Below are 11,422 nucleotides of genomic sequence, written 5' to 3' on the forward strand. Positions count from 1 at the left end.
AATTTATCCATTTCTTCTATACTGTCCATAGATCATTTTTCAACATTCTCTTACAATTCTTTGTATTTCTGTAATACTATTTCTCCTCCTTGATTACTGACTTTATTTGAGTCTTCTCTCTTTTTCTCTTGATAAGTCTGGCTAAAGATTTATCAGTTCTGTTTAATTTTTCAAAGAACCAGGTCTTGGTGTCATTGATCTTTTCTTGTTTTTTGGGTTTCTATTTATATCTGCTTCTAGACTTTATTACTTCCTTCTACCAGCTTTGGACTTTGTTCTTCCTTTTTTAGTTCCTTTAGGTGTGAGTTAGGTTCTTTATATGATATTTTCCTGGTTTATGAAGGTAGGCCTATAGCACTATTAATTTCCTCTTAGAACTGCTCTTGCGGATTCCCAAAGATTTTGGACTATCGTGCTTTCATTTGTCTTCATGCATCTTTTGATTGAGTCTTTTGTTTTTTCATTGACCCACTGGTTAATGAATAGCATATTCTTTAATCTCCATGTATTTTTTTCCATTTTTTCCCCAACTCTTTAAGTTGGGAAACATGTTTGATAGGATTTCATTCTTCTTAAATACAATGAGTGTTTTATGGCCTAACATGTATCCCAGAGAATGTGTCATGGGCACTTGAAAATAATGTGTATTGCTATCCTGAGTCTTTGTTCTTTTTTTCACTTTCATTTGCATAGTACATGTTTTTTCATATATTCACTTTCAGTCTGTATGTGTTGGTAGGACTGAAGGGAGTCTCTTGCAAGCAGCATATAGATGGTTATTTTCTTATTCACTTATTCAATCACTATATGTTTTTTGGTTGGAGCATTTAGTTTGTTTACATTTTTTTTTTTTTTTTTTTTTTATTTCNGTGTGAGCAGGGGAGAGGGACAGAGGGGGAGAGAGAGACAAAGTCAACCAGGCTCCTTGTTCAGTGTGGAGCCCAATGTGGAGCTCAATCCCATGACCCTGGGATCATGCCCTGAACTGAAATCAACAGTCAGATGCTCAACTGACTGAGCCACCAAGGCACCCTAGTCTGTTTACATTTAGAGTAATTATTATAGAGAGGGACTTTTTCCCCTTTTGTGAATTATATTCTGGTTGTTTTTGTAGATCTTCTCAATTCCTTTCTTTTTCTCTTACTCTCTTGTGGTTTGACGGTTTTCCTTTGTATATGGTTGGATTCCTGTGTGTATGTGTGTATTACAGGTTTTTGATTTGTGGTTACCATTTGGTTCATAAATAACATGTGTACGGTTCATGATCATTTAAGTTCAAATATATACTAAAACTACCAAAATTTACTATTCCTGGCATGTTTTATGTAGGTGGTGACTTACTTTACATCTTTTTATTTTGTTCTCCCTTGGTTAATTTTTTAGATCTCGATTTCACTTTTGTGTTTTAAACTCCACAATTCTTTATAAGTGATTAATCTATTACCTTTACTGTATGTTTCCTTTTACTTACAAGTTTTTTTTCTTTTATAATTTTCCTTTTGTAATTTTATGATACGCCATAGCAATGGCCTATTCTTTCCACTTAAATAATTTGTTTTAACATTTCTTGTAAGGCTGATTTAGTGCTGATGAACTCCTTTACCTTTTCTTTGTCAGGAAAACATTTTCTTTCTGTTCTGAATGATATCCCTGTTCGGTAGAGTATTCTTGGTTATAGTTTTATTTTGTTTGTTTATGTGAGCACTTTGACTATAGCACGCTAGGCCCCTTTGGCTGTCAGCTGATTTGCTTTCTTCTTGCTGCTTTAAAAATTCTCTTTATAATTACTTTTTGCCATTTTAATTATTATGTATCTTGGTGTGGACCTCATTATATTCATCTGGTTAGGGGCTCTTTGTACTACCTGGACCTGGATGTCTGTTGTTTTTCCCATGTTGGGAAAGTTTTCAGCTATTATTTCTTCAAATAAGTTTTCTGCCTCTCTCTCTCCCCTTTCTGGGATCCCTGAAGTGTGCGTGTTATTATGCTTGATGATGCCACAGAGTTCCCCTAACCTAGTCTCATTTTTTATTCTTTATTCTTACTGTTTTCAGCTTGGTTGTTTTCTGTTACCTGTCTTCCATATCACTGATCTATTCTTCTGCGTCTTCTAATCTGTTGTTGATTTCATTTAGTGTATTTTTATTTCAGTTGTTAAATTCTTCAGCTCTGACTGGGTTCTTTCCTTTTAAGACCCTCTGCTCTTTTCTCAAGTATCTTGGTGATCGTTACTTTGAATTCTTTATCAGATATATTGCTTATTTCCATTTCATTTAGCTCTTTTGCTGTGATTTTATCTTTTTTTCCCATTTGGGACATATTCCTCTTTTTCCTCAGTTTTTTTCTACCTCTGTTTTTAATGTAGTGGGACAGCCAGCTACGTCTCCTGGTCCTGAAAGTAGTGGCCTGTGTACAAGTGGTCTTGTGGTGTCCTACAGGGTAATCCCGCCTGGTCATCAGACAAGGGTGTCCTCTGTGTGGCCTGCACCCCTGTTGTGGCTGAGTCACAGCTGCCTTCAGCCCAGTCTGCTGTGATGATCCACTCTGCCTACTAGGAGCGCCCGGGGCAGGGTTTGCCCCCTGTGCTCTCGAGAGGCTTGTCTGTAGCAGCCACAGGGTTGGGCCAGCAGTGAGCCTTGCTGTCTGCAGTTATCCCCTCGGCCGCAGCTACAGGTGCACTGAAGGGTAGGGCTTCCTTCTTGCCCAGCCAGCCGTGAGGCTCCACAACAGGAAAGGCAAGTGTGTTGTCATGTGGGCTGATCTCCTATCCAGGGCATGAGTCATTTTGGAGTGGCGCCCTCCAAGCGGGTCTGGTGAGACAGAAGCCACTTTGTAGGGAGGGCTGCTGAGTTGGGGTGGACGGGGAAGGGCGCATGGTGCTATAGCCAAGTAGATGGAGAGTGTTGATGCCACCTCTCCCAAACATCCAGCTATCTAGGCCTGGGGGAAGGGGAGGGGAATGGTACCCACCAGCACTTTTGTTTCTAGAGCAATATTCTCTACATCCCTGCCCCACCAGGACAGATTAGTCACCACATCTCCTTCATGTGTAGCCCAGTGCTACTTCTGCGCTGTCTTGGCTGAGTCACTTAGTATGCAGGGACTTTAAGGAGGGGACTCACTCAGTTTCCTATTGCCCTCAGGCTCTCCTGGAACAGAGTTGCATGAAAGTTAAGATGTGCTGGTTTTTGAAGCCAGACTTTGGGGGAACCCATCTTCCCAGTGCTTGGGGTGCCTAGTGTGGGCTCAGATCGTCTTGCTCCTTCATGCCTGTGACGTCCCTCCTGTTTGTAGGCTGAGTGGCACCAGGGGTTTGCTTTCTACCCAGGTCTCCATTCTTCCTCCCCTTTTGAGCTGGCCTTCTCTCTCGAATTAACTGGGGAAGGTCTGCTCTGCCAGGCTTCTGGTCATTTTCAGGGCTGGTGGTACAAATGTGGCTTCTACCTCAGTGTGTCTGAGGGACAAGGTGAGTTCAGGACCCTCCTACGCTACCTCCTCAGCTCTCTTTGAAAATTATTCAGTTTTGTCTGTAACTCAGCAAACAGATTTCATTTTGCCTTTCCTAGTGGACTGTCTAGAATATCTGATAGGCTTCGCCTCCATTCATCACTTTGTAGGTTTCCTCACTGACGGCTCTTCATGTCATTGACATGTGTTTATTCCATATTCACATGGAAGTGTTGTTTCCTAAACTTTTTGAAAAATACACCCTGATACCCCATAGGCCTGATTCCTTTGGTTAGTGTGTAGAAAAGAGAAGGCTTGGCCGCTAGCCTTTGACAGTCTGCTGACGTTGGCCTGTGGCTAGTATCTGGGAACTTGGATTTCAGGAGGGTTTCTACCACCCTAACTGATAAGTGTGGCTCATGCAGCTTAAACTGTACAAACAATATGGTTTATGCTGGACATCTGTTTTCCTTCTGGGAGTCTGGAATTTTGTTGTGTGTCAGGTAGAGGGCGTCTTCATGACCACAGCCATGGGCCCTGAGACTCTGACGAGGTTCCCTGGGAGACTGCATTTCACCTATGTTGTAATAAATTGTTGCTGGAGGCTTTAAATGCATCCTGTATGACTTCCCCGGGACAAAACTCTCGGACGCCTGTGCCGTTTTCTGCGGACCTGGTCCTACGCGCCTCTTCCTGATTTTATTTCATGCCTTTTTGCTGTGATAAGTTGTAACGATGAGCTCGTGAATACAGATATACTAAGTCTTGCGGGTCCTCGTGGCCAATCACTGAATCTGGGGATGGGCCTGAGGACGCCCTGAGACTGACAAGCATTTTTACATAAATTATCTTGTACAGAAACTGTTACAAATTCACTTTTACAATTCTAACATGTTCTCTTAAAAGTTGGTTAGATCCTGTTTGACATAACCTCGATTTCCCTTCTAATGTCATTCAAATGAAAACCTTGTCTTTCCTCTCTGATACGCAAATATTGGCCCTCTACTCACTGGTGTCCTGGTATGAGCCGTCGGGGCAGTGGGTAACACAGCTGTTGATTTCTTCATCAAGGAAGTATCCGTATTTACAGGACAGACACTGGTCACCGTGGCTCCCAAAGCAGGACTCGCAATTGGGGGCACACTTTCTGCATCGCTTCTTGTCGGCGTGGTAGTGGCCGGGGGGGCAACTGGAGACACAGACCCTGGTTGTGGGATGAGAGGAAAGGAGGGCAGCAGCATGAGAGAGTCGGTGCGCTTAGAAGCTCAGCGAACAGTGGGCCGCAGTCTTAAAACCCTTTTTAAACCATTATGGTAACACCATAACCAAAGAGCCAATTCCTGTTGGTTGAAGCTTTGTCCCCGAGGAGGGAGCTGAGGTAGCAACGCAATCACACGACATCAAGTCTGCCAAGCGGGGCATGTCTCCGTCCAAACCATCTTCCAGTCCGGGTCTAGCTCTTTAAAGGGGATGATGGTTCGAAATGGAGTCTCAAGAGGAAGGTAGGAGCACTGGGTTGAAGGGAAGCTAGGTGGCAACCATGACACTATACAAAGAGGTTGCTAATAAGGGGCTACTTCCGGTTCTGCGTGTTGTCATATGGATCCCACTGTGTGCTAGTGGGAGTGGTGGTTTGCTATCGTCAAAATTAATATAAATATATTTAAACTTGGTTGGTTATGATCAACTTAAAAAAAATAACCTCCTAGTTTGCCCACAGTCAAAGGACGGCACTTTATTGACTCCTTCAACAAATATTTACGGAGCACCAAATCAACTGTCAGCCATTTTGCTGGTCTAGGCGGTATTGAGAGGTGCTGAGGGAGCCAAGGGCCTCTCCTTGAAGGGATTTAAATTCCAGCATGGATGTAAACAGGAACTAGAACATGTCTGGGTGCGTCTGCATGACTGAAGTGTGGATTTGCTGCAAGTCAGCTCCTGTGGTAAGTTTTCCCTGAAGGAGAAAGGCAAAGGGGTCAGGGCTGTGAGCGGGGCCTCCCGGGCATGGCCTCTGATGGGCCACACTGTCTTCAGAAGCCAAGGGCTCACAGTTACAGAGTCCCATAAGGTCGCCCTCTGCCCAGAGGGGAACGGTGAGGAGAAACCGGACGCAGCAGCTTTGCCACATCAAGGGCTTGCATAATGGGGACCGCGGGACAGTGCCTGTTTGGCCCTACATGGGCATGTCGTGAAGAGCAAACATAGCTGTAGCATCAGACATCCACAGGATGGAAAGGTCTCGAGGGGGAAGACCAGTCAGTCCCGTGTGGAGCTAGTCCCTCCCCACCATCCTTCCAAATATGAGAACAGGCGTTTGAGCCGGACAGCATACAGGTGCCCTTTGATGCAGTGTCAGCTTCTCCAGGCCAGGAGGTGGTGGTCGGCCAGTGCTTGGGTCCCAGTGGCTGAACATCACAGATGCTGTTCAAGTGCACCCCGTGGGAGCCCCCAGGGCATGCTGGGGGAGGGGGGTCTGACTCAGCGTCTGTTCTTACCTGGTGTTGTTTTTCAGTTTGTAGTAGTAGTGCAAGCAGTCACTGCAGTGGTCCGGGCCTGGTCCGTCACAGCCAACCTCGCTGCACTCAGGGTCACAGGGGCCTTCACACAAAAATTGAAAACGACATTTGGAGACCGTGGTCTGAAAGCAGGTCAGTTTTACCTTGAATTTGGTATAAAATAAGACTTTTGTGTTTTCTTCCTGCAGTGAGAGTTTCTTTAATATGGCTGTCGGCCCAGAGATGAACTCTTGACTTTTGGTGGGGGAGGGGAACCTCAATTACATAAGTATCAAGAATATAAATCCAGTCATGGTCTGGTCTTCAAAAAAAGCACATATGGCTGCCTTGTGGGAGATAACAAAAATCTCAGAATTCGAATGAACAAAGCCACTGTAGCAAGTGGGAAAGCACTGACTGCAATTAAATATGCATAATGATAAAAACGTCGGATTTACAGAAAAATGAGACGCCAAGCTGTTGACAGAAAAGAAAGCAAATTTATTATTCAATGCCTAGAGCAGATTGTCTGGCTTGCCCCAGGTCATTAAAACCACTGAATACCTCTGAGATACTGAGCCAGCAAGAAACATCATTATGGCATCTGGTGCAAGCTTATCGGTATCTGGTCTTGGATTACAAAGCAGGTACTTGAGGCACAGAGAATAGATTTAAAATTGCGTCCTACCCATAGGCCAGTGGGCAGCTCAACAAAAGAAAACTACACATAAATTTTAAAAAATGCAAGTGAGTTTCAAGAATTCCAGACTCAGGATCAAGGTTGCTAATCGCTTGTGACATATTCTTTGGGATAGAGTTAGAGAGAATGCCCAGGCAGGGGGATGGGGCGGGGACCCAAAACAGAAAGATGGAAGTTTTTATAATTGATGCAAAGCCTTTTAATGGCATGCGCAAGTTATAGGCCTGTTGCTTGCTTGAACTAATTCCCTGTTTCCTCGTTCTCCACATTTTAGGACATTTGGTCTCGTAATCTTCAAGCTCTTGCCTGCTGAAAAGTCACGTGATTTTACCTAGCAACAAACATAGTGCATGGAATGTGCAAACAGTAAGTTGATACATCAGAAATGTCTGAACCATATTTATTTTAATCAAAAGGATTTACTGGTGAACCTTGATCTCCCTTAGTCATTATGGGACTGTGTTCTACAGTTACCGAGTTGAAATGTAAAGTGGTAGAAACAGGGAGGAAAGACGCAGAGAAAAATCTCTCAGTTTTCCGGTGAGAAAACACGCTTTCCAAGCGGTAGGGTGGCTTGGCCAGGTCCCCTATGAAAGGGTAGAAAATCAGGTCCTAGAGAGGACCTTGAAATAGATTTCTGAGTAGTCACAAGAGTCCTTTGACAGCACTGCTTATGTCTGTTTCCTCTGAGCCTTAGAACTGACCTCTAAATTAAATTCCACAGCTAGGACAACTTGGGACACTGCAGCTACCTGCTCTGATCCATGAGGAGAGGGTATCTCTGTGGTGTTGTATAAGGGGTGAGGTTGAGCCAGCTGTGGGTCCTTGGAATCTGATGAAACGTTACAGGGATCTGGTTATGATAATGCCATCTGCGCCTCTAGACAGGCTGGCTTCTTCATGAAGGTGAAAGTCACAGCTCTGAAGGAAAGGAACCCTGGGTGGCCCTCAATTTTCACCAGATGATTTCTGCAATTAAAAAAACACCCCCAAACTTACTCTTGATACATGCCAAAGGGCTCGGCAGGGCAAGTGCACATGCTGTGCTGTTTCTTTTATAATCTTAAACCGTCCCAGATGCAGTGGAGCATTTTAGTTTGCAAGGTAATAAAGAAATAATCGTCTTTGTTCTCTAACAAGTGCCAGTGTGGACATTTTAGAAATGGAAGGAGAAAAACCATGAACTGTTTGTTCAGAATTTTAACGTTACCAAAATTTGAACTGGAAACATACCAGAAGGCGGCATAGAGCAACAGGTAATTACTCTGCTCAGTTTACGTTTTTGGATATCCTTTCTCCTATCAGAGAAGATGAAATGGTTTGCTAGCTATAATGTGAATAGTAATGTTACAAGCTCAAAGCAAAACAGGACAGGATTTAACACAATCGAGCTCTCATTAGCCCAACTGGATTATCCAAACTTATGATGGACTCTGGGATACTATCTGTTTAGAATAGAAGGCACCACATGCGTGTTTAAGATATTCCGTTAGGGCAATTAATGAAGTAATTTCATCTTTAGTATCGAGAAAAAGAATCTCAAAGAGCTCCAGAAAAAGAAACCAATTCTCATCTAAAGGCACATTAAACTGCTCTTGACACAGTTCTCTCTTAGGCGAAGCTTTATTCATTCATTAAGTATTATATCCTATCCCAGAAAAACTGAATGCTCCTATAAATGGTAGTCAATGCAACAAGACAAATCAGAGATATACCTCGAAGGAGGAACAACAATTACAGCTGATATGGCTACCATACCTAAACTGCCCCAGAAAAATAAAGATATAAATTAGAGAGTTGAGCAGAATGGCCAGATATAAGATAAATATGCAACAGCCAATAGGTTTCTTAGATACCAGCATATACTGGTTAGAAAAAAGGCCTCTTTTCCATCACAATAGCAACAAGACCCCAAAATACATACGAGTAATACATACAATGAAAAGATCATGGTGTGTGTTTCTGATGGAAAGACTGTATATTGTAAACACATTTCTTACCCCCGCCAAAAAAAACAAAAAACAAAAACCCAACCAATGATTATGAGATTGCATGTAAATTCAAAATTAAAATTCCAATGGGATCTTTATAGGTGGACTTAAGAATTGCTATGAAAAACAAGGAGCAGATGTTCGACAGATAATAAATCCGAGGGTGGGTGCTACTGGATTAAGAATTATTAGACTGAAAAATCAGAACGGGGATATACTACTAGAAAAAGCCCAAGTGAGATCTGAACCTATAAACCCTACCTCCACTTTTCTTTTTCTGTCCAAACAACACCATACAACCGAAGAGCCACAACTTGGAAGCAAGCAATAACTGGGAAGCTGTTTTCAGCAAATATAGTAGTCCCTCCTACTTACCTGCGGAAGACACCTTCTAAAACCCCAAGTGGATGCCTGAAACCATGGATGGAGAGTACCAAACCCTCTATCTACTCTGTTTTTTCCTGTACGTACATACCTGTGATGACATTTAATTTATAAATAAAGCACAGTAAGATACTAACAATATAGAACAATTATATCCATATGCTGTGATAAACGTATGAGTATGTGTTCTCTCTAAGTATCTTGTATGGTACTTACCCTTCCTCTTGTGACAAAGTGAGATGGTAAAATACCTCCAGGGTGAGACGAAGTGAGGTGATGCGGGCATGGCAAGGTAGCATTAAGCTGCTATAGCTCTGAGGACAGACCAGATGAAGGGATCATCTGTTTCCTGACCATTGATGAAACCACTGATAAGGGGCAATTACTGTATGAGAATATGTGGGGGACAATAACATACAAGGAGTTCTTATAGATAAGAAAGTTGCTGCCTATTTGAATAGAAAAATGGGTAAAACACCATGGTATTTAACTCCCAGAACTACAGAGGAAGACATGTTTAGATTTACTAACACTCAAAGGTATAAAAATTTTTAAATGTTCTGTTCTTTTACTTTTTTCTTTCCACTCAATGTTGGCAGGGATGAGTGTAATAAATGCACAGCTGGTCACAGCGTGGACTGGTACATCTTGTCTGGAAAGGAATGTGACAAAATGCGTCCAAGCCCTCAAACTGCTTATTCCCTTTGATGCAGTAACGCTAGGAACTCTATTCTAAAGAAATAATCAAAGATATAAACAAAGACTGATAAAACCAAACCTTATTTCAAACAGTGTAAAATTCTAAGCAAATTACACATCCCAGGTTAAGTATTAAATATAGCACAATCATAGGATGCACTATGATGCTGTCTTTTAAATATTTCTTGTGAGGCTATGTGACAACAGGGAAATATGCTCTTAATAGCCACAAGAGAAAGAAAATGGATATGACAACTATAGACCGTGTGCTTTATAGCTTTGAAGGAAAAAAAACCAATCTGAATATACACAAATATCTGGGGGATAGAAAAGAAGATGGGAAAAAGAAACTGTCAGAATATGGGTTGAAGCTGATTTCCGCACGGTGGGGTGGTGTGTGAGATTTTTCCTTCGCCTGTGTCCCTGTTGGAAGCCAGCTCACCTGCATAATCCTCTGCACCATAGTCATCAGTGGGGTCTTCGACGCGGCTATAGCGGACACGTTCTACCTTCGGGAACTCGTTGGTTGGGGAATATGGCTGCACGGAGGTTCCATAAAGGACCAAAGACCATTCTTTCAATTTCCCTTGAGAAACAAAAACGAAACCATAGCGTGACCACACGTTCACTTTTTAGCTTTACAATTTAATTCCTTCTCATCTAAGAAAAAGCAACAGTAGATGAAATGTGAAAAGCCTCTTCATATGAGCGTTGCATCAAGTGTACAGTGAGAAATACACATTTTCCATCATTTGCAGACTGAACTAATTTGCATATCACATATTTACTGAGCAGCAACTATAGAATAAGTCTTGATAGAATCAGCATTTATAAGAAGACAGAAATGAACACATTTTAGAGAGGTCTTCGGTTTAAGTATAAATGTCTTATATGAAATTAAAAAATTGTTTTATCTGACTTATCAATAAGACAGAAAAATTACTTTCTTCCACCTGACGTAGTCATTTAATCTTAAGAAAATATCACTATTCGTATTATGCTATAGACCTGAGCTGTTCAGGGATACCCCTTGAACACATTTGGCTATTTATCTAAAATTTAAAAGTTTTGTTCCTCAGTCATACCACATTTCAAGTGCCCAAGAGACATATGTGGCTAGTTGGCCACCACAACAGTGAGCACAAATATAGGACATTCCTACCACTATAGAATGTTCTAGTAGACAGTACTGTACTGAGGCATTTTCTGGTCAAGGGTGCCTTGACACAGAAGGTAAGTATTTTACCTCCTTTGCATAGAAGGCTCTCAAAGAACATTTTGTTTTAGCTTAGTCCTTATTTGTTGATTTCTTACTTTTTGCACTAGTTTTATAAAGCTAAGAAAAAAAGAACTGCTTGCAGGTCATTAAGCTTAATAAGATTCAGATAAAAATAAGCATCAACCATCAGCAGAAGTGATTAAGACAAAACGATTAAAAATGTGGAAGTGTGCTGGTAGGAAGCAGGAACTCTCTGAAGGTCCCTCCCCAGCTTAGCCTAATACAGAGAATCCAGTCTTGGTGGGGGCGAGGGTTCTGCCACAGCCCTGAGAGTGGTGAACTTCAAGTATCGGCTGATCATCTATTAAATTTTAATTCATTCAGGGTTTGCAACAACTGGGAGGTAGGTACTTGACTTCCCAAAATATAGATGAGGAAACAGACATAGAGGATGCTAATTTCTCCAGAGGCAGTAAGAGTATGGACT

General features: G+C 42.0%; 1 protein-coding gene across 4 annotated transcripts in view; it reads right to left on the reverse strand.

The window, feature by feature from the left end:
• PCSK5 (proprotein convertase subtilisin/kexin type 5) overlaps positions 1 to 11,422 on the reverse strand; it is a 462,552-nt gene that overhangs the window by 166,407 nt on the left and 284,723 nt on the right. For all 4 annotated transcript variants that reach the window (XM_077759370.1, XM_077759369.1, XM_077759368.1 and 1 more), the window contains exons 14-16: positions 10,159 to 10,302; positions 5,943 to 6,045; positions 4,458 to 4,651 (exon numbers count right to left, since the gene is read on the reverse strand). In XM_077759370.1, the coding sequence (XP_077615496.1) occupies positions 4,458 to 4,651; positions 5,943 to 6,045; positions 10,159 to 10,302 (441 nt within the window). The remainder of the gene's footprint in view (positions 1 to 4,457; positions 4,652 to 5,942; positions 6,046 to 10,158; positions 10,303 to 11,422) is intronic.

The sequence above is a fragment of the Crocuta crocuta genome, unplaced genomic scaffold (assembly GCF_008692635.1).
Source record: "Crocuta crocuta isolate KB4526 unplaced genomic scaffold, BGI_CrCroc_1.0 scaffold41, whole genome shotgun sequence".
Classification (NCBI taxonomy): domain Eukaryota; kingdom Metazoa; phylum Chordata; class Mammalia; order Carnivora; family Hyaenidae; genus Crocuta; species Crocuta crocuta.